General features: G+C 38.0%; 1 protein-coding gene across 1 annotated transcript in view; it reads right to left on the bottom strand.

The window, feature by feature from the left end:
• ank2b (ankyrin 2b, neuronal) overlaps positions 1-22,290 on the bottom strand; it is a gene marked incomplete at its 5' end in the record, with an annotated part of 65,873 nt that extends 43,583 nt beyond the window's left edge. The window contains 8 exons of the mRNA XM_079459827.1: positions 51-149; positions 356-454; positions 3,444-3,629; positions 3,713-3,811; positions 3,893-3,991; positions 5,720-5,818; positions 9,040-9,141; positions 22,162-22,290. Coding sequence (XP_079315953.1) covers positions 51-149; positions 356-454; positions 3,444-3,629; positions 3,713-3,811; positions 3,893-3,991; positions 5,720-5,818; positions 9,040-9,141; positions 22,162-22,290 — 912 coding nt within the window. The remainder of the gene's footprint in view (positions 1-50; positions 150-355; positions 455-3,443; positions 3,630-3,712; positions 3,812-3,892; positions 3,992-5,719; positions 5,819-9,039; positions 9,142-22,161) is intronic.
• Between the last annotated feature and the right edge of the window lie 2,023 nt (positions 22,291-24,313).

The raw sequence follows: 24,313 nt of genomic DNA on the forward strand, positions 1-24,313 counted from the left end.
ATTTGATTGTATTACACGAACTGTGTTTCACAGATTAAAGTAAAACTGACCCTTGTTTTGGCGTCAATTTGAGCTCCTCTGTCCAACAGCAAATGGACCATATTGGTGTTTCCCCTCTTGGACGCCACATGAAGAGGAATGATTCCATTCTGAAAAATATCAAAACTATCAAATTATCATTATAAATAAACAAAATCTGTGACGCTTCTGACATCAATGTCACAAAAGCACGACATATACAGAGTTCACCATATCCATACACAATTGCATTTACATGCTCATATTTGTTTTAGTTTGATCAATGCTGGCACAACGCTGAATTATTTTGACACGACTGTGAAATATAAAGACGCACCCTTGCTGTAAAATCCACAGCGGCCCCTCGGTTGAGCAGCAGTGTGGCCACATTGACGTTACCGTAGTGAGCGGCGATGTGCAGCGGTGTGAATCCACTCTACCAGAACGACAAAAAACAAGACACCAAACACATGAGAGGTCAAGTCACAACCCTGCAAACACATGCCAAGAGCCAAGCTGCCAATAAGTGCTGATCTGGAACCAGCGGGAAACCGCCGGTCTGACATCTGCAGTTAGTGGTGACTGGTTCTCATTATTACGGCATGCAGCAAACACACCGAACAATGGAGAACTGATGGAGAACATCAGCGCCTCAGCTAGAGGAAAATGATCCCAATTCTTTGATTTGTATCGTGACTACTTGCAAACACGCAAACATACACAGATAAACTGTAAGAACGGTCAAACCCAAAACACGAGCATGCAAACTGAAAAGAACCCAAAACTGAGGAAGAAAAGAGTTGAAATAAAACAGGAAGTTGATAAGAAATAAAACAATGCACAAGACAAAGAGAATCTCAGTTAAGCTTGTTTTTAATATAACGGAGGGGGAAAAAAGGACAAATAAATAAACAAAAACATTTCACCCGAACGTAACGTTTAAAAACACAAAAGTGCAGTATGTGTAGATCATATCATTACGTCAGGAGTTTAAAGGTAGAGATTGTAGAGGAGTTTGAATACGTGAAATTCTTGCCTTACCTTCCCGTTCTGAAAGTCAGGGTCCGATTTAATGTGAAAACATCATTTACAAAAGTGTGAAGAACATACAGACTGTGTGAAACATGTTCAAAGCTGATGCAAATCAAAACAAAGGATGCCATGCAGCATGCTGTGCATTATCCTAAAAGAAATCATCGAACCAACTCCAAATATATTTTCATTATGCGAGTACAATAAACTCTATATCTTAAATATTTGATCATTCATACATCCAGCTATTTTATAACATACATCTTAAATATCAATACATTGAATGATTATATCAAAACTATTATATTATCATATTTATAATACATCACCATGCGACAGTACGTGGCACTTCATGAATGTTCAGACAGCATTTCTGCCGGACGGATGGATGTTGATAAAGAATGATTTATCTACGGTAACACATTTTAGTGCAGGCTTTACGTTATTATGTTAAAGAGCTTAATGCGATCGCTCAGGTGCTGTTAACAGGAAAATTCATGCCACAGGGCTCAGTCTGACCTTTAAAATTAAAGTAAATATGTGGTTCTCAGCGGATATCTGAATACACCTGCGCTCAAAAGTTTAGGGTCACTTCAATGATCTTCATGAGCTTACAAATCATTTGATCTGAAGACATGTGTCTGAATGTTTGGAATTATGTGGTGATATAAAGATAAACAACATTATTTGAATCAAAATGCTTTTTAAATGATGATTAACTAAAAAATTAAAAAGACTCCTGTAATGGTGTCAGTTATGGAGAAATATGTTGTTAATAAAGAAAATCTATAATAAACAAAGTGACATCTGTGTTATTCCTCAGATTCAATGAGCGTACAATTATTCTAAAATATGAATAAAGAATTCATATTAAGAAAGTGACCATAAACTTTTAAACGGGAGTTTCTATCTAGCAAAGCAAACAAGCAAAGACATGTCTGAAATAAAATAAAACACTCATTAATCTTAAAATGGACGACAGACAGAGACTAAAATCCCAACTCATGATGGAGAGGTTTACAAGCACTGTCTGCACTTTTCAATCCATCTATGATTTGAATTCATGCAAATTAAATATATCATCATCATAACTCAAAGCAGGAAACCCAATTGTAAAGAACAAACATGTTAAAATCATGTCACAAACACAGATGCATATGTGACATGCAAGAGGGTCATGGATGATGCTGAGATGAGAAGCACCAGCCATGCAAAAATCTCAAAATAACATCTGAGAGAACAGGTGAGTCAGTTCTACAAGCAAAACACGAGGACAGAAAAAGCTTTTCATGTCAAAAATGAGGAACTGGATAAATATCTCTACCTCGGTAGTCCTATTAACCATCATCTGACGCAGCAAAACAGGGAGAAAGTGCTTGTTATACGTTTCACACACACATTCGTACAGACGGCGGCTGCATGCAGATTTCGTCTTAGAAGCGGGAGGTCTTCATTTCTCAAAGCAGTTTAAACCGTTATGTCATGCTAAAAGCACAAAACCGATGATTCACTAACACAAGCAGATTCAATAAAACTGCCTTGTTTATTGCCTGGTTATCTTTAAACATCACTGCCGAATCATTTGTGAAGAAAATCTAAATCATCTACAAGCATTTCAGTCTCACAAACACGCTCAGACATGCACACACACACACACACACACACACACACACACACACACACACACACACTCAAACGCAGGTGACGTGCATATTTACTCAAGAACAGTGTTTACAGACTAAAGCTGATAACATTGAGACAGGGGTATAAAGAGAAAAGAGTGAAACCCGAATAGCGTCTGGATGGAAACACAGGACACAGGCACACTTAGACTGCAGAGAAATACACAGACACACGCCGTCATTAATGAAAAACACAGAGAACGGCACAGAGTCAGAGAACTGTGCAACAAGATGCTTCATCTGTCAGGGCATGCAAAGAGGACGTCACACTCGTTTCTGTTATTCACAATAATACAACACATGCAACTAAATACACAGTGACGTAATGTTTCATTCATTCATTCATTTAATGCAATTGTTGAGAAATCTTCTCTAACAAGAAACAATAAATGTAGAAACTGCGTAACTTTCGTCTCTCTGTCGCCATCTCTTGTTGATGCATAACATGGCATGTTACAGCTAAAGTTATTATTTATAAAGCAATATTACAAGCTTACAGATTCGAGTTAAGGCGAAGAGACAGTTTAGATTTTTTTTACTTTATAATGTGCTTTCTCAATTTACCCAAAACGTTACAGATTGCAGCTTTAATGTAGTCACACTGAAACTACAACACTACTGACTAGCGTCACTATTTATTCGATCACTTCTCAACATGCTTTCCATCATTCGAGCATCTCGACAGTCAAGCGTTGCGTTTCGCTCATTTACCTTCGACTGCACATCTGCATTGTGGTCGTTCTGCAGCAGCAGGGCGGCAGATTTGGTGTCATCCTTGCGGGCGGCGATGTGCAGTGCGGGCAGACGTACTTTACCCTTGGTATCGTTCTCCAGAAGGACGGAGACCACCTGATTATGGCCTTGCTGCAGTGCGATTGCCAAAGGTGTGAAGCCATCCTGCAGTAAGAAGGAGGAACATGGAATGATGTTACGCCTCATACGATGGACTTGTGAAAATAATAGATGTTTCTCTGACTTACCTCTGTAGCGGTGCTCTGGTTTCCTCCGTTCTCTAAAAGATATCTCACCACGTCTATATGATTCTCTTGAGCAGCCATGTACAGCGGTGTGAATCCATTCTACACGGCAGATTTGAACGATTCCTTTGATTTGGGTTTTGAGGATTAAGTGTTTCATAAGCGTAAATGATTGACTTGTACCTGAGATTGTGCATTAATTTCCGCTCCTCTCTTGACCAGGATCTTCACCACTTCTGCTTGTCCCGCTAGTGAAGCGATATGAAGCGATGTGTTGCCTTTCTGTCAGCCAAACAAACACAATCCTTTATGCTGAAATACTCGGATGTCAAATGAAGGATTACACTGTGAGGAATTACATTTAGTCATTTAGCAGACGCTTTTATCCAAAGTGACTTACGGAGAGTTCAGGGAGCAATAAGAGATATGTCATACAAGAGCAATAGTACAATAGGTGCTAATACAGAGTTACTAGTTACAACAAAAGCTAGACCAATACCTGCTGAGAGAAAGTATAAAAATATGTTTTTATTTTTCAGTCAAGTATCCACAGAAGAGATGTGTTTTAAGTAGTTTTTTGAATGTTGTGAGAGATGTGGTTGACCGGACTGAGTTAGTATTATGATTCTATTTATGTTTCCAGAGACCTTGAGACCTTACTTGTCTCCAACAACTTTCCAAAAGTAATGAAAGGACATACCGTCACCTTGGAATTATACTGTAAGTTTCTATCTGCATTCTGAGCAATTTTGAGATATCGAGCTTCATCGTTTTTGCATTTCATTTAACATTGAAATTCAAACCTTTTTGTTTTCAGAAAAAGTAAAAAATCTATAAAAAGTTAAGAAATAACACATTGGCAATATGTTGCCACGGAATATGAGGCCATTTACACGAGACCGTTTTAATGAAAACAATATTTACAAAACAACGCCGTTTTGGGGACTGAAAATGCAATCTTTTGAAAACAGGTTTCAAGTGTTCAAGTGTGAGTTTTTGAAAACTTCGCCGTTATCGTTTTATGACATATCGCTTATTGCTCCCTGAACTCTTTGTAAGTCGCTTTGGATAAAAGCATCTGCTAAATGACTAAATGTAAATGTAATTGATCGTATCCGTGTAAACTCTGAATTCGTACATTTTCTAAAAAGATTACGTCATACGCATGTTTGTGCCGTGTGACATTTACTGCACCAGTGCAACCAGCGGACACATAGTATTTATACAGTAAATACAAATTATAAACACATATAAACGCAAAGGAAAAACGTACTCCAAGAATATGTGAATAACTTAATTGTGAAGATGTCAGATAGAATCGTATAACTCCCAGCAACGATACAGTAAAAATATAAAATGTTTAAATTTGATAAGTCAAAGCATTTGGTTTACAAAATATATGAGAAATGTTAAAGCTCAGATTTGATCCAATCGGAGTAATTCCCGAGATCTCTAAGAGACAATCTCTGAAGGTCAGAGTTATTTCTCACTGCTCCCTATCCAGAGTGCATACTAGAAGAGTCATGTGAAACAAGTATCAAGTTCTCCATGTAGTACACAGAGAAGGTTACATTAGTTTCTCACTGAATGGAGATTAATGTGAACTCATCACAGCTCAACAGCTATGAGATTAGAGAAAAAAAAACTACCCTTTAAGGTGTAAGGTCATTTATTCATGTTTTGCAAATAATAATAATAGTAAACTCATCCAAACCATTGCTCCCAAACAAACAAAAACTCTGTTAAAATATTCAATATTTGCAGTAATGTTTTCTTGTCATATTATCAAGCAGCTTAAGTCTTTAAACACTATTGAATGACTCTCATCTATTCTGGTCTCAATACATATTGTAAGAAATAAACTGTTTGCACATTTGTATACATATACAGTATTCATTTCACAACATTTTCATGCCATCTTCTTTAGATTTCTAAATCGAGGACTATTTTTGTTATATATTTTGTAATTGTGCATGGTCACGATATGCCTTCACACCCGAGAAACTTTACCTTGGTTGCAGAATCCACGGATGATCCCCTGTCCAAAAGCTGCTGGACCAAGTCCAGATGTCCTTCCTTCGCTGCCAGGTGTAAAGCGTTGAGGCCATTCTGCAAAGATTAGAGACGGAAGTTAGGCGCTCACTATCCACCGAACCCAAGATGAAAAGAGTTCAAACATTGAAAAGGAGATCTCGCGTGTACCTCCACATCCATCCCAGAGTACCCACTCATTACAACTGCAAACTCATGTTGTAGGAGATTCAATATCAAAGCAGACGTTGAATGTCAGATTTATCCCGTTTCACCTGCGAGCTCTGAAGAGCGAGGGGTATGAAGGAAATAAGAAACCAGTCATGAGGAAGCAGACGGTCACTGCTGGCTCCTTTACAACGCGACACGACTTTAAAAGCCAAGTTGTCATGTGGGAATACTGGGACCGTATTGCTTTCAATGGAGGAACTAGAAATCTTACGCTTTGATTTCCACGATTCTAAACTACACATCAGCATTTCATTTATTGACACATATTGTCATTTCGCTGAATGATTTCAACTGGTTTGGGAAGAAAGTTTATTCCTCAAGACATCTTTTATATTGATTTTAACTTACTGTATAATAGTTCATCTTCATCATGATTTCATTAACCTCTTGTCGACTAGTTCACTCCTTCAGACACGGTTATAATTCAAGAGATCAAAAGATGCGGATTTAATATTCCTATATAATTCGTTAAACAGATAAAATCTCAAACTGACACAGAAAGTTTATAAACACTCTTCAGTCTTGACTAAAGACCCTTTCATTGGACGCCTGGGCACCTGACCCCCAGTTAACTTCCGGTTTGTGTTTGGCTACTGTCTGATACTATAACTATTTATTTTTTAATATTAACTTTAGGGCTGTCAATAGATAAAACATTTTAATCTTGATTAATCGGACCCTTTTAGTCTGATTAACTGCGAGTAATCGCCCACGTATAGTTAAACATACACTATTTATTTTGTTTAACATATTTATTGAACTCGAACTAGACACACAGCATTTATGTTTTTAAGGATTTTTTTAACACTAGCATCATGAAAGCCAACATTCTAATAGATTTTCTTTGCCTGTCCAACAGGTAGGAAATAATCAGAAAATAAACACTTGAAATACAGAAGAATCCTTGTTAAAGCTACAAAATCACATTGATTTCTTCTTTTCTTTTGTTCTCTGATTAACATTAGTGACGGGAGTCACAGCAGCACGTTTGAGAATGTGGCCCTTTTAACGGGCGATTCACATTTCGCGTCTAAAACCGTATGGGTCCTGTAGTTCGGTCGCATTTCAAGAAACCGTATGGGTGCTGTAGTTCGGTCGCATTTCAAGAAACCGTATGGGTGCTGTAGTTCGGTCGCATTTCAAGAAACCGTATGGGTCCTGTAGTTCGGTCGCATTTCAAGAAACCGTATGGGTGCTGTAGTTCGGTCGCATTTCAAAAAACCGTATGGGTGCTGTAGTTCGGTCGCATTTCAAGAAACCGTATGGGTGCTGTAGTTCGGTCGCATTTCAAGAAACCGTATGGGTGCTGTAGTTCGGTCGCATTTCAAGAAACCGTATGGGTGCTGTAGTTCGGTCGCATTTCAAGAAACCGTATGGGTGCTGTAGTTCGGTCGCATTTCAAGAAACCGTATGGGTGCTGTAGTTCGGTCGCATTTCAAGAAACCGTATGGGTGCTGTAGTTCGGTCGCATTTCAAGAAACCGTATGGGTCCTGTAGTTCGGTCGCATTTCAAGAAACCGTATGGGTGCTGTAGTTCGGTCGCATTTCAAGAAACCGTATGGGTGCTGTAGTTCGGTCGCATTTCAAGAAACCGTATGGGTGCTGTAGTTCGGTCGCATTTCAAGAAACCGTATGGGTGCTGTAGTTCGGTCGCATTTCAAGAAACCGTATGGGTGCTGTAGTTCGGTCGCATTTCAAGAAACCGTATGGTACATTGCCATCTAGCAGTTGAGCTTGTTATTGCAGTCTAAATACTAAATATTTTAGCCAAGTAACAGTTCATCTTGGTTCTTTTGATTGTTATCAGAAATAATCTACAGGCGCTCCATTTTATGTGAACGTGTACCGGAAGATAATTTTGGGTCATAAAAGTACGCATGCACAGTGACGTTTGTTTATGTTGTTAAAATGAAACCTATATAAATCTATATCATTTCCATTCTTCAAAGTTTGGTAGCAATTGTATAAATAATGAAAATAAACTTCAACATCTTATGCAAACCGAATACTTTTACAAGTTAAAAAAAGACATCGGCTTTTTTAAAACTTTATATGTTTAAATCATTTTGATTTGAAGTGAATATGCGTGCTGCTTCATAGCAAATGTCACGAATCCCTTTCCACCACCCATGTGGACGGCGCTGTAGACGTGAGTCAGGTGATATTTGATCAATCTGAATTGCTGCAGCATGTGCTTGTTGTTTATCAGACGACGCACACGCAGTTGTCATAACAGCTGCTAGCATGAGACGGCGAACATGAGCGTGATGTTTGATAATAGAGCTCCTGAAATAACAGCAAACTCTCAAAAGACCTGACGAAACACCAGGACATCAGAAATATCTAAATCTGATCTCACATGGTATGACAGAGGCAAATATCACAAATCACACAAAGATGGCTGCATAGACTTTTAAAAATAAAGGTGCTTTAAAGGTTCTTCACAGTGATGCCACAGAAGAACCATGTTTGCTTCCAGAACCATTCAACCAAAGGTTCTTTCAAGAAGAAACATCTCTTTCTTATTTATTTATAATCTAAAGAACCTTTTTTTGGCCACAAGGTACCTTTTGTGAATCGGAAAGCTCTTTGTGGAAGCAGAAGGTTCTTCTGTGGCATCGAAGAATGTACAGAACCAGGCAAATTTGCAATGCTAAGAGATATGAAAAGCTTGTCTGCAGGGACAGTCAGAAACATCACATGCATTTAGATGGAACATTTCTGGGACACCATCTTACTAAAACGTCACGCATATCAAAAACATACATGATTATAGCGCAAAAACATTCTGAGACGATCTTTACTTCTACCTTTTTTGCAAGAAAGCAAAAAAAAAACATGTTTAAAACATTTGTGCAGGTCATCTTTTCTTTAACCCAGTACACAGAAATGTACAGCTTCTGTAAAACGCTTAAATGTATCAAGAAAAAACTAAATAACATTCAATAGGATTTCGAAGAGGAATTATAACATCTTGAAGGAAGGACACTTGAGCAAATATGATGTTATTTAAGTTGATATTTCATTAGGATTGTTAACAATAAAACTTCTGAAAGAATAAGAGTCACCTGATTTGACGTGCCGATGTCGACTCCGCCCTTCAGATACTCCAGCACCTTGTCAATATTTCCAGCCCGTGCGGCTCGAAGGAAGCTGGTGTTACTGTCCGACTGAATGAAACAAGAGAAAAACATCATTAATACATGTTAACATTATAACACAAACTTAAATACATGACACCATACAAATAAACATTTCATTCAGAAATCACCGACTACCATAGTAGGACAAATTTGATGGTAGTCAAAGGTGGCCCAGAACTGTTTGTGTTCCTACATTCATCAAAATATCTGCGTGATTAAATGATGCCAACATTTTCACTTTTGAGTCAACTATTCAACTTTATTTATATAGCACTTTTTACAATGTGCATTGTTCCAAAGCAGCGTTACAGGGGAAAATAAGAAACCGAAAAAAAAGGTAAAACACAGCACAGTACATGGTGTTTATAGAACAAGTTAAATTATTCTAGTAAATAATATCTAATGTCAGCAGTCTGCCGGTGGTTTATTTAGCATATTTAGCATGAAGTGAATGCTTGGCTGTAAAGATGTGTGTTTAACTAGATATAAATTGGGCAAGTGTGTCTGATCCTGGAATAATATCAGGAAGGTTATTCCAGAGTTTAGGTGCTACCTATGAGAAAGCTCGACCCTCTTTGGTGGATTTAGTTATTCTAGGTGTTATCTGTCATGATTCTGCTGCATCATGTCATGTTTCTCTTGGTTTAGTGGCAGGATCATGACAGAACCTCATGATTAATGTGGAGAGAGACAATTATTGTTCTTATGGCCTTCCATACTCTCTCTCTGGTCTCGTCTCTGTTACCATCCTCTCGTCTCCTCGTTATTGATTAATGCCCTCCACCTGTTCCCCTCTTGATTTGCTCCCTTATTTAATGCCCTTGTGTCTTCTGTCTTGTGCTTGTTCATTGTGGTTTGGTTGGTGAGTTCATGTCTTCTCAGTTTAGATATTTGTAGTTAATGTCAAGAGTCTATTTAAGTGTAGTTAGTTTTAGTCCTGTATTGTCATGTTATTATATTGTTATGTTACCCCCACGTGGGTCTTTGTTTTATTATTTATTCAATTATATGTTAACCCCTTACCGGCTGTCTGCCCCTGGGTCCTCTGTCCTTCTCTCACCACCCGAGGTCATGACATTATCAAAAGAGTTTTGAGATCTTAGAGACTGTGATGGGTTGTAGTGTGATAGAATCTCTGTTAGGTAGGTAGGGGCTAAACCCTTTAAGGCTTTATAAGTGATTAAAATAACTTTAAAGTCAATACGATACTTGATGTGAAGGGTTGATAACATTGGGGTTCTGTGATGGTATTTTCTGGACCTGGTTAGAAGTCTGGCAGCTGCGTTCTGAACTAACTGTAGTTTGTTTATTGATGATGCAGGACAAACACTTAAGTAGTGCATTACAGTATTACAGGCTGTTTTTGTGATATTTGTGTTGTGATTTTGAAATGACAGGTTGCTGTCTAATATAACGCCCAGATATTTTACTGTATTTGTTTTTTAACTGTATTGGAGTAACAGTACATCCTTCAACTTGCGATAAGTAATATTTCTGTTTTATTAAAGTTTAAAAGAAGGAAATTCCTCAAGAAATCCTGACAGAGTAAAAGTTTTGATTTGTCGGAAGAAAAAAAAGCTTTGCAGGCAGCACGAAACTGCAGTGCAGCATCCAGAGCTCAGCAGAGAGACGACAGACACACGGTCTCCAAACAAACAACATGATGATGATAACAAAAACAACTCCATTCAAGCGCACACCTGCACTGTATAAGAACACAGTTTTTCATTCTGTGCACTGACTTACTTGTAGTGCACATCTTGTGTATTGTTTAATTGCCAATTGTATATTTATATATAAATATATTATCTTTGTCATTTAATATCGTTTCTTATGCACTTGTACAAACCCATTTGAGAAAATATAGACACGTACTAAAGATATTACATACTACATATTAAAGAGTGATTTTTAGTCTGGCTTATCCAAAGTGTCCAACAACATACAAATGAGAATAAAAGATCTTGAATTGTGCTAGATGCTAACACACGACCGTACATCTCCAATCATCAGTGTAGTACAAACTTTTAGCGCATTGAAGTATGTAAACTGGGATGAAACCTTTGTGGTTGCTAAAGGAACTCCATTTGACGCATCGCTCTGCATTTGCCCTCACGAAACTGTGTGAAAGTTGGCAGTTACAAGTGTTTTCCTCAGATGTCCTGTTGTGAGCGTGATGAAATCTGTTTTGTATACAGACGTCCAGCTGTCTGCAGAGCTAGCACATCTCTACAGGGGTTCCCTTGAGGGGGTATCTCAGGACAGAACCCTGGAGAACTGGGTCCTGCTCGGGGACATCTATTATTCTCACAAATAGTGTCACTTAAAAACAGTGTTTCGATATACTCCTGTCTTTCAGGTGTCTATGGTTTCACAGACAAGGCTTAAGGCTAGTCCCAGACTTAAATGAATGTGTGACCCGTCTTAATTGAAAAATCGTCAAATATTTGAGTGCCATTGTTTTGTCTCCAGATGTAGACCAGTAATGTATTCTTCTAAGGCATTTTTATGAAAGAGAGATAAATATCTGAATTCAACTAAGGCATAGTCGTGGTTTAAGCTAAGCCGTGTCTGTAAAACCGGGCCTATGTTTAATACATTTCTAGCAGAACCCCATGAAAATGAGACGAACTGAAAACCAGTAAATGAGGCATCTATGCGCATACATCTATGCTTAAAGTGATGAGGCAATTTTGGTAGCAGATTTGCTTCTGGTCTAAGGTGGTCTACGAGCATGACGGTAGAGATGCGGTAAAGATAGACGGTTAGAAACAAGTCATCCGTTTAAGTGCGTTTAAAGCATTATAGAAGTGCAGTGTATCGCCTTAATTCATTCACTAAAATAACTCCTGTACTGATGAAAAGCATTCATGAAAGGATTAAATTCCCATCACCATTAGTGTAATATGATGCATAAGAATAATGGAATATGAGCACGATTAAATATGACATCATCATTATAAGACACTTCATAATTCATACATTTTTAAATTACAATTCTGCACGAGACGAAAGTTTAAACGTGAATTAAAAATGCATAATTCAATATCGCATGAAAAATAAAGCCGGACACATTCTCATTGTCACGGAACAGGTGGTGAGAAGAACCCAAGTGCAGGCAGCAATACGGGGTAAAACAGGATTTAATAAATAAAAACCGCAAATTACAAATAATACACCCACAATGGGGGGAAAACTGAACTGAGGCACAATACAAAAACAGAAAGTAAAGACTTCAAAAAAATACAAGGGAACACGAGCCAAGGTACAGGTAAGGAAACATGTACAGAGCGGGAAACATATACAACCAACGAGCAACAAGACAATAGACAAATGGGTATATATATAGGGAAACTAACAAAGGAGATAACAATGGGCAGGTATGGGTAATAAGACACAGGAGGAAAGCTATACTAGAAACGAGAGGGGCGGGGCCAAATGACGAGACAGGAGAGAACGCATATTATGTTCTGATTGACAATAATATGTTTCTCTCCACATAAAACACGTGGGTCTGTCATGACTCTGCCCCTAGACCAGAAAATCAAGACAAGAGAAGGCAGAATCATGACACTCATTCCACTTTAATATTCAGCAGCTGTCAAGCGGGTTTTTCAAATCAAACAACTACGTGTCTGAATTATTCTCAACATGAATTCATTTCAAATATTCCATACAGTATATCAGAAACAACATTTCCTCTAAAAGCCCAAAATCTCATCACAAGCACTAATCTACATCTATAAAAGCCATGAGCATTTACAAATGCATTTCAAAAGCAAAACGGCCTCCATTTAAAATATTTTACAATTAAAGTACATTCAAAATCACTATTGTACATATTGTAAAACAAAATATTTGCAATAACATAATGTATACTACGTGTTTCTAATAAAGGGTGATGTAAATGAATGAAATGAAATGAATAAATTAAACGAATAGTTAAAGTTGTTCTGAACATTGAACCTAAAACATAACAGGTATCGGTAAGACTTTACTTCAAGCCTTTAGGTATGATGCATTGTTAAGGGTTATTAAATGGTATGATGTATTAAAATTCTTCATAATCAAATGTTGTTGTAAAGTATAAAATGTGAAGTGGAACAATGTAACAATGGATTAATAAGTGTTATAATGTATCAACTGTAATTACAATTATTCATTAGACATTATAAGGTGCATAATTAATACATTACAACACTTTTATAATGTATTACTGGCACTGGCATCACATTTCTGTTAAAAAGTGAAAGTTCCTCAGAAGGGTTTGAGTTGATCTTCTGCAGAAATCTCAAGGACAAAGAAGTTATGAAACTTTATGAAGTTATGAAGTTGTTATGAAGTTTAACAAACAACAATCTTACACGAGTCATAACAGCTTACAAACTGACACCAGAAAATAACCTCACAAATACCCCAAAATAAAACTTCTGTCATTATACTTTACTCACCCTTTTGTCATTTCAAACCTGTATGACTTTCTTTCTTTTGCAGAACCCAAAAGAAGACATGTTGAAGAATGTTGTTAACTGGCACCCATTGACATGCATTGGTTTTGTGCTCCTGCAATATAAGTGAATGGGTCCAGTGCTGTTCTTCAAAATATCTTCTTTTGCGTTCTGCGGAAGTCAAAATGGTTTGAAATGACAAGTAAATGATGACAGAATTGTCCTTGTTGGGTGAACTATAACTTTAATACTGTACTTCTGTGTAGGATATTCAACATACACAGATTCACAAACACACGTGTGAACAAAAGTAGAAAACGGCTTCAGTTCCAGTCAAAAGAACTCTGATGTCGTCAAGCTGATGCTTTTTATTGGACATGTGTGTTGCTTATAAAGGATCATGGGTTCAATCTCAGGAAACAAACATACTGATAAACAGCTTGAACAAAAAGTGTCTGTGCCAAATATGAAACAATCTAAATATAAAAAATGTTTTTTGTGTGGACGTTTGTGAATGACAGTGAGCGCAGGCTTTCACAACCATAACATGAAATCAACATGCTTAACACAAGAGCTTTATAGATTATCTTTCTATCTCCGGCTGCCTGTCCAATGCATTTTCTCTTAATCCCTCATTTATTACTATTAATACTTCATAGTAGGGAGCAGGTAAAACACAACAAACAATAGCTGATATTTCATCCCCTCTTGCCGTGCCCACACGCGCCCGCAGGTTGAAAGAAACAGCGCAGCACCCAGTCTGAATGGATACTGTCTCTCATCTCAATAGTGATTTGGAAAACCTAATGCAAGTTAAATTTATCTCTCGCACTTCAACCGTACCCCAACATCACGGTCCGGTGTGTACATGCATTCAAAAATTACAGATATGCTTACGTTCTTCACTTCCCATTACAATTTTGATCCTCCTCATGTTCATATAAAGGTCACGGCAGGATTATAGCTGCCATGGAAACAGACTCTTTATATTTAAAGCCCACAAAGAGCACAAATTCGGCGCCCGCACGTCTACTGCAGTTCATAACACTGTTTACTACTTCAGACACGAACATAAATGCACCAACATTTTGAGATAAGAAAATCAAAGCGTTGCTTTACAAAACATTACTACACAGCGCACAACATGTAGGTGCTTTACAGAGAAAAAAAGCACGGTAAACAAGTGCACGATTTTTCTAACTATTTATTGAGTCGACTTTGTTGAAATAGAGTCGCTGAGATGTGGGTAGAAAGGGTCACAAACCACAAGGCGTCAACTTTGAAAGAAATGCAACGTTCGAAGTTTTTAGAAAACATCTCGAGATTTATTTTATAACACATGTAGCGAATGATAGGTATAGCCTACAAGTCTTAAAATATGAACACACTCATATATATAATATGAATAAGTATAAAAAACATCACAACAAATGTGTGAATGAGCTTCAACAGACCTTACGGATCACGTCATGATCATGATAATAAGCTCATCATGGTCTTCAGAGATGATAAATCTCGCTCATTTAGTCAAATGTTTGATTAACTAGTTTGTAAACTGGCAGACACGGTGTGTTTTGTCAGAAAAGCATTTTTCTCTGTCTCACTTCACATACAAAGTTGTTGTTCAGACAGATGTGCTTTCTGCAGACACATGTTCTCTGAATCAGATTTTAGAATCAAGAAAACATCATCTTAACTTCAATCTAAATCAGCAGTTAAGCTCAGCCCTATTCGAGTACATCTATAGCGTGGATTCTGAAATAAGATGCTCAGATAAACAACAGTATAAACAGATGCAGGCCTGTCCTATGTGTGGTGAAACGCATGGACGGTTGCACGGGTCCACAGGCCCAAATTCTAGTTATTCTTCAATAAACAGCATTTTTAATGCATTGTTGATCCACTACGGTCCAGAGTTACAAGCTACAGCAATGCAGCTCCTAAAATAATAATAATAACATAATAACAAACTATATATAATATTACGCCAGAAAAACTGTGATTAAAGGCAGCAAAAAGGACCATCAAGAGGTCAGTTCTGCAACTCTGCTTAAGGTCCAGAGTATCAAACAAACCTTTGGTTTACTTTGAAAGCAAAAAACACAAACAAATTAAGAAAGACAAGTAGGTGTTTCCTAAAATCTATACTCTCACCACAGATTCCATGCTTTCACTTTGGCCCGATTCGAGGTCTAGAAATGCAGCGTCATCTGCAGGATTCTCTGCTCGCCGTGCCTTACGCATCGCTGCATTGCCCATGGTGAATACACAAACGTGCACCACGAAATAATCATGACGAAACAGTCAAAACATATTATTCCTCATGCCCCCCAATCCTGGGCCCGATAGAATAACACCAAACTACCAGACCACTCGTTCAGACAGACACCCAGTGGAGTGCTAACGCTTCTTCGTTGCTAATTTGAGCACCGGCTATTTTTACTCACTATCCCAGCTATGCAAGTCAATGGTGGGGACACTGAGGGTGGCATTGCCAAAAGAGGGAGGAAAGGTGGGCGTTTACAGGGCCCTACTGAGGGCTCGGTGCTCCAATGGTTACGGAGGATCAGGTTTACAAAAGTGGCTCTGTCCAATGAGCATTAAAGAAACATGTCGATATGATGTCAGGTGTGTGTCGAGATCATTCAATGTCACCTGCTGTCATAACAAAACATTTCAAAAGACAAACAACAAAAATTCACTCTAAAACATATTGTGTAGACTCAACAAAAAATAAATAACACAAAAGTTTGCATCAATGGAGATCCTCGGCATTGCTACTTTAATACAAAACGCATCAGTCATGTAATCTGAACTGTAAACACAATGACTTAATTCATTTTTACTTAACTTCTGCTTTTTTCGCAAAGCAGTGTATCATAACATCCGTCTTGCAACGAAGAAGAAGAAGAACTTCCGTTTTGCAGTCGCGCCAGAATTTAACAACAGTGAATAAAACTAACAGGACACTTATTCTAGTACCTTCGCTAACACAAAAACAAACACTGACAGGAACTGTTTAAAGAAGGATTTGTATCCTTTATCTAGCTTTGATCTTGTCGTAAGCGAAAAAGAGTTTGATGTTGTATTTCATATAGCTGTATTTGTGGCAGCTGTGCAAGGGTATACTACATTTATGTCACTTTGGATAAACGCATCTGCTAAGCAGTAATTATGGTTTTGTTTTTAATTTGATTAATTTATTTAAATTTAGTTAAAAGCTTTTTAATTTCATTTATTTCTTATGTTGCAACATAAAAACATATTTTTAGTTCAGTTTAAACATAGTCTTTCAGTTTATTTCTGAGGCGACATTAAAAAATTGTTTAGTTAAAGTTTTTCCAATAAGTTTTAAGCCAATATTTTATTTTATTTGAATAAACCAAGACTTTTAGTAAACTAAAATAACCTTGCTGCTAAATGAATTAATGTACAGAAAATGAAATGCTTTGCATGCTGGGTCATAAATGCCTGTTGCATTGATCATGTTTACTAGAACCCAACTTTCGACAAGAATGCAAAGGGCATTAAAATAGTTTTGAATTGATTGTATAGATTTTGAATTGATGAACGTATTGATTTATTCATTGATCAGCCGTACGGTTCATCTGTTGCCATCCGAGCTGTCATTCCTCAGGGGTTGTGTATGGATCTGTAATGTGATGCAAATGGCCTGGTTTCACCTCTGAGCCGACCTTCACCGGGCTTGACACAATACACTGTTCTGTGACAAATATTTCCAAATTCGTCACGTATTTCAGCACTGGATTAACGCAGAGCCTTCATGAACAACTCAATACAACCCACACAATTTTTAATCTTTAAAAGAGAGGCAGTTCAGATGCAGACTGTCAAAGCCAACATTGACTTGAGCCGGTCCTGATGAGATAGAGCAATATGACTTACACAATCACCAAATATTGCTATTAATGAACTATTTTATGCACCACTTGCTCAACAACATTAAGAAAACCATCAAGCAGCAGACAAAACATCCCATACAAACCATTGATTATTTATAGCCCCACCCCTCATGAAAGACTCCACCCCTACAGCACGTTCTTTTGCTGAGAGGATTTTATTTCAATTTCTCCCGGTTGCTTCTAAACTCAAGGATGTAATCTTTTGGACGGACAGACAACAAACCACTAATCCGTGGTAAACCATATGGCAGGATGGCATGACCACTTTATAGCTCACGGCCGAAACATGAAGCATTTTCACTAGATTTGTACATTTATTTGTAAATGCGTGTCTTTGAGTGTGGCACGTTGCTATGAGGTTGCCAAGGGCTCATTGTCCACCTCCAAATCTCTATGATATTCCTGTCTCATGTCCCAACTTCAATGCAAGTCTGTGGGGTTACACCAGAAGAAAATTGTATAACATGCTAAACAGGAATGTATGACTCTTGTAACTTTCCAGCATGTTCTCTACTGTTCAATAACATTAGTCTAAACATTACTCCATATGATTTACAATGAACACTCGCACATGCATTTAATATATGTAATGCGATCATCTAAAATATCATTCATTTAAATGAATCATTAAAACTTTGATTCTACTGCCTTGATTCTTTCTATAATACATCAAAGACATTTAATCTACAGTCTAAAAAACTAATAAAATTAAAATTATTTACATCAGGGGTATTCAATTCAAGTTCCAAAGGTCCGGTCTTTATATTTTCTTCCAAACGGTAGTCTGGACGATATGTTTTTTGAAAATAAATTTATATTTAATCAATTTAGCCCGGTTGGATATAGCCTACTGTATAAAAGATATGACCATTTATTTCATACATTGATATATGTATGTATAGGCTCTGTGGTTTTAGGGGAATGTTCTCTTAATAGAAGTCTGATTATTAATATTTGTAAAAAAAAATCTACTGACAACATGCAAACAGCAAATGTAATGTTATTACTATTAAAATACTTTTGAACAATAAACAGAAAACCGAGTTACTAACTAAATTAGCCTTTCCGTGCCATTTTGACCTTTTCACTTTTATTCCAGAACTATTTCTCTCTTTAAATAATTTCCCAATTAAAACGTTGTTCATAACAAAATATAAACCTGCTTTTGAAAACACAGCACAAGTCCTTCATAATATCATCCTGAAAATATAATAATATCTTCAATATTGACTGAATAATACCAAAATCTTAGTGAAAGTGCTTGACATTAATCTTTGATGCTTGTTATAATAATCAATTCTATTATGAGATGTTAGTCTGGGTTTTCACAGGGTCACACATGTTTACCTGCTGACTAATAATGCTAATGCTAAATGTAGATAAGAACGTAATGGTTAATAAAATATCACAAATGAAAGGTTGGGGACATAAAGTAAACAGTAAACAGACTGACGGATACAAATGCTTTAATATTCGCTGCATGTTGTTTACTGTTGTGTGTCCATTTGTCTGCACTAGTGTTGTTAAAATAAGCACGTGTTTGCTGATCTTCATGCGGCGGGAGAGATAAATAAAGATATTAGAGGATAAAGCGGGAAAAGATCAATTACATAAATGTTCCTGAGAGCACGTGTGATGTGATTCTCCGTTGTGAAGACGCGTAGCTCAATTTAAACAACCTAAATAGTCAAAAGTTTTAAATGATTTATTTTAAAGGCATTACAGCATTACAAGTATTCGCTTTCGGTAAAGCGGCTTTGCAACAATGCAAAAAATAAACAATGCAGATTGTGAAAAGCACGCTACTTTCTACAGTCTTTCTACTCTCAACTTCTCTCCAGCTCAGGCAATTCCATCCCCAACCAAGAGCAAAGACGGACTACTTGTCACCATAATGCAAAATTTACAATACTTAGTATTTAATGCTACACTTACATCACACGACAGCAGTTTGAAGTTACAGCTGCACTCAGTTAAATTATGCCACAACTATTTTCCTTGCTTATAAAATTCCTCTGTTGTCTGATATCGATCACAAAATAAGACAAAATTAGACCTAAACAGTTTCTACAAATGAAATTTTAGAAATCACAACCAATAAGCTCCCTCTATTATTCATAAACATTTACTCAAACATTTAATCAAAGTCACTGAGTGCAGCTGTGACACATCAGTGGAGACCTGGCCCTCCCGGCTGAGACTGGTTTCTCCAGAGGTTTTTTTTCTCCATTTATTTAGTAGTGAAAGTGAAAGTAGTGAAAGTGACCTATTTGTCAGTTATGGTGAACCATACCTGAAATGTGACCTCTGCATTTAACCCATCCAGAGAGTAGTGAACACACGCACAGCAAGTGGTGAACACACATACACCCGGAGCAGTGGGCAGCTATCACTGCAGCACCGGGGAGCAAGTGGGGTAAAGTGCCTTGCTCAAGGGCACCTCAGTCGTTACCTGCCGGCCCTGAGGATCCAACTGGCAACTTTCTGGTCACGAGTCCGACTCTCTAACCCTCAGGCCACGACTGCTCTAATTTATCATTGCGATTTGGGTTCCTCGCCAAAGGACCTTGTTGGCCTGCTCACTGGGAGACTGCATTTATATGATATTATTTGCTAGAATGATCCTGCTTGTTCTATAAACACCATGCGCTGTGCCTTTTCTGTGTTTTTCAGTTTCTCTCCTGTAATAGCTTTCCTGTGGCTCAGTGGTTGGAGCATGGGGCTAGCAATGCCAAGCTCATGGGTTCGATCCCAGGGGATTGCACGTAATCGGGAAAAACGTAATGAAAATTTTGATTTGTTACATATATAAAAATATTTTCATGATCACCATGACGGACACGTCCTGCCCCCCTGCTAATGCCCTTCCACTAATTTATTGAGTGCTCGTTTTTCAAACCTTTCCAGTACTTTTCAAATGCAATATGATAAAAAATGCCCATTCCTAGTTTAAATGAACATAGAAAATGTCCAATTGACCGAACCACGAGTTAAAACAACCCAACACTTTTTGAAGTGGATCCTAAAAACAAAATGAAAAAAATGAATTTAAATCTGTAGTGCTTCTATCGTCAACATCCTTCAAAAGGTCATCTTTACAATTTGACAACATACAGATTAAATATGTAAGAAAAAGGATGGGTTATAAGAGGCACAAACCCAGCCATTGTGTTCCTCTGTTAAATTAACCCAGGAAACATTTACATTCGACCAAACAATGGGTAAAATCAACCCAGCATAGTGTAATTTAAAACCCCAGCGGTTGGGTTTGTTCTTTTCTGACCCATTGCTGTGTTGAAAATAACCAAGTATTGGGTGCAAAACATCAGGGAGTTTGGACAGATTGCCTCTATCCTCATAAAAACAACAACCTTCACACAGTATATTCAATACAGACAGTCAAGGTTTGGATGAGTACAGTGGAGTTTTAATTCAGATCACAGAACTATCACTTTGTCTATAGGGGTGTGTGACTAATCTCAGATCAGCGTGCCTACCCACCTCCATCTGAATGATTAATGAATACAAAATTATACATGTCTGGTAAAAATATGCAACAGTGTTATGAAAACGAGTCCACCATCACACAGATTGAACTGAAGTCTGTAGAATACATTGAATAAAAGCCAAAAGTAAAGTCAACCAAATAAAATCTAGGAACCTCAGGCTGAATGTATTCTCGTGTCTTTTAAGCAATGATCAATGCAACAAAGACTAACTATATAAACAGACATAAAGACACAGAGCTGCATTTGTCGCATGCCAACAAATAATGTGTTGTGTTTGGAAGTCATTCAAACATCGCCTCTAAATCTTGTTTAGGACTTGGCCTTAACAAGATGTTTAGGCAGTTAACAAACCAATTACTAATGCCATAAGCGATTCAATATGTACAGAAAGATCAACGGCGACGAAACACATCAGAGAACAGCCGGTCTTACGATGAAATAAAGCAACGAGGTTCTGTCTGCATCTATGTAGGTTTTATAGTTAAAAATCACCTTGGAAACAGATGTCTTTGTTCTCAATGACAAGTAAGTAATCATTTAAAGAATGTGTAAAATACACACAAACATGCATCAGATTGCACTATTTAAGTTGTTTGCTGTACACAGCTTTTAAATCCCTTACGAAACAACACAACCAGCACCGGCCGGATGCCAAGACTGGCGTATCCAGACACGAAACACTGAATTTATGAACATGTGCCGCATCAATACGTGGGGAAGGATCATTACCGGACCCTGTGGAAAGATGCTGTAAATATTCTAGAAGCAATTCACCAGCCATAAACGTAAAACACAATGACATTTAAAGATGATCATACACAATTATGGATGAAGGTAAAATGAAATCATCTGTGATGCGACATCACACCATGAGCGCTTAAAAATGTATTTTAAAGGTCTGCCTACTGTAGTTAACAAAAAGCATGAGCAAAAACTAGAGGTGAAATACACACAGGTGCATCAACTCGACATATTTATTAAAGGTGATACATACATCATAAAATATATAAATAAGAGTGCACAGCATATAAAGTGATGCACTAATGAATCCTCCTCGCTCAGACAGGAGCGTCCTGGAGCAGACTCGTGCATGTAGATGGATGGATGATGACAGATGTGGGAGAGGATGCAGAAGGAGGTGTTTGGGGACCGGCGTCCCAGCGGTACCTTACGCCTCCGCTCGGCTCTTTCCCGCGAGCGCCTCCTTTTCTCACGGGCTTTCTCCAGCGCCTTCAGGTCTGGAGCCTGCTCCATCTCCACACGGGCTTTTTTGATGCTGGCTGCGGCGTGCGCCATGGCGACGCTCCTTCAGTAGCTTACGTGACTTTCAAGGCCGAAGCGTGGACGAGAAACGCTGGCTGTAACAGCTCGACACGAGCGCAGGAAGAAAAATAGAGGAGAGAAGAAAACAGCGATGCTCAACTCCTCCCACGGCAGGTTGAAATAGACCAACGCTAGCCGAGCAGCATTTTCATGAGAGAGTGAGAGAGAGAGAGAGAGAGAGAGAGAAAGAGAGAGAGAGAGGTGGGGGGGTGCTGGTACATCAGCTTAGATAAAATAATGAGATGTAAACAGGAAGAGACTAAAGAGACAACCCATCCCCCTCAAATGTGTCCTCGAGATGCTGTTAGCCGCTTTGCTTTAGATCATGTCACACTATCTGTCATTGAAAACACGACTTACTGACCAATCAGGTTTGCTTTGGGGGTCTGTGGGTATGATGGAGGGGGATTCAAGGGTGTGGCTTCTGTACTGTACCGCTCACTCTTGCTTAAGAGGAGAAAATGGAGGCAGCCATGCGAGAGAAACAGAAAGAGGGAGATAAAAGATTAAAGACACCTCTCTTCCGCCCCTCGGCATTCCCACATCCCCCTCTCACCCGCCGGAGGAGAGATTGGTGCAGTCTGACTCAGTGTGTGTGTGTGTGTTAACGCTGGGTGTTCAATGCTACTCCACGGCATATTAACAGCGGCTCTTTTCAAAATCCCTACATGAAAAAATTGTTTTGACTTACTGGGGCAGGTTGCATAAACATAGCCATGGTTTTAAGACAGTGTCTAGGAAATAGTCTGACCAACTAAAGTCAATGAAGAAAGATGGTTGCATAAAATAAGCTTATGGTAGTCTTTGGTAAGACAGTCTAAATGGTAGGAAATGACACTGAACAACTTAAAACAAAATGGCCGACAGTTGGCGCTAAACCCGGCTTTTCTTTGCTGAAAATATTGCCATATTAGAGGAATACAATACTGCCAAAACAACTTAAATGAACAAATTTTGCGATTTTAGTGAAATTAATCTTTAAAACAAGGCTTGGACTACAGTTACTGAGAACCTTTTGTAAATCGGTCAGTTCCACAAGCCATCAAATATGTACACAAAATAAATCTCCAGCATTTTCATAAGACTTCCAGATAATATTATTGGTCTTTGCTACTGTAAAGCACAATACAAAGTCAGGCCATTTTTTAATCTAGAGCAGTGGAGAGTTTATTGGTTTCGTTGGCAACATAGATCATAACATCAAGTTAGCCAAGGGGGCATCAGTCTTAATTTTTTGTCATAGTTTAGACCCATCTTAGATTTTTTGATTTAGATGACTAACTTGCAAGTAAGTAAAATGTATTTATATAGCACCTTTCACAGACAAGGAATCGCAAAGTACTTTACAACACTATCGGAAAAACAAATCAAACATACAGTACATATAGGCAAATAAAACCAAAAACATATCAACAAAAAAACAATTAGAGACCAAATGTCTCAGACATTTAAGAACCAGCCAACTGAATATATTAATTAAAAGCTTGTCAAAAAGGTGCGTCTTTAGGTGTTTTTTAAAAGAGTCTACAGAGCCCATTGATTTCAGTATTAGAGGGAGCAAGTTCCATAGCCTTGGAGCCACAGCACAAAAAGCATGGTCACCTTTCGTTTTAAGAAAGTGTTCTAGGGATAGTTAGAGGGTCCCGGTCAGAGGACCTTAAAGACCGACCGGGAGAATGTACATATTATATAGATCCTGAATATGGGAAGGTGCCTGACCACGCAAGGCTCTATAAGTAATTACTAAAATTTTAAACTGCACTAGGAAGCAATAGCGAACCAATGAAGGTCCTTAAGAACAGGGGTATTGTGGGACCTCTTGCTAGAACTAGTCAATAGTCTTGCAGCTGCATTCTGTATGACTTGTAGTCGTTCCAAAGACGATTTGTTGAAACAAGTATACAGAACATTGTAATAATCCAATCAAGATAAAATATAGGCATGGACAAGCATCTCCATCTCTTTATTTGAGATCTAATCTGAGCTATGTTCCTGA

This window comes from Barbatula barbatula, assembly GCF_947034865.1.
Source record: "Barbatula barbatula genome assembly, chromosome: 1".
In the NCBI taxonomy this organism is placed as follows: Eukaryota; Metazoa; Chordata; class Actinopteri; order Cypriniformes; family Nemacheilidae; genus Barbatula; species Barbatula barbatula.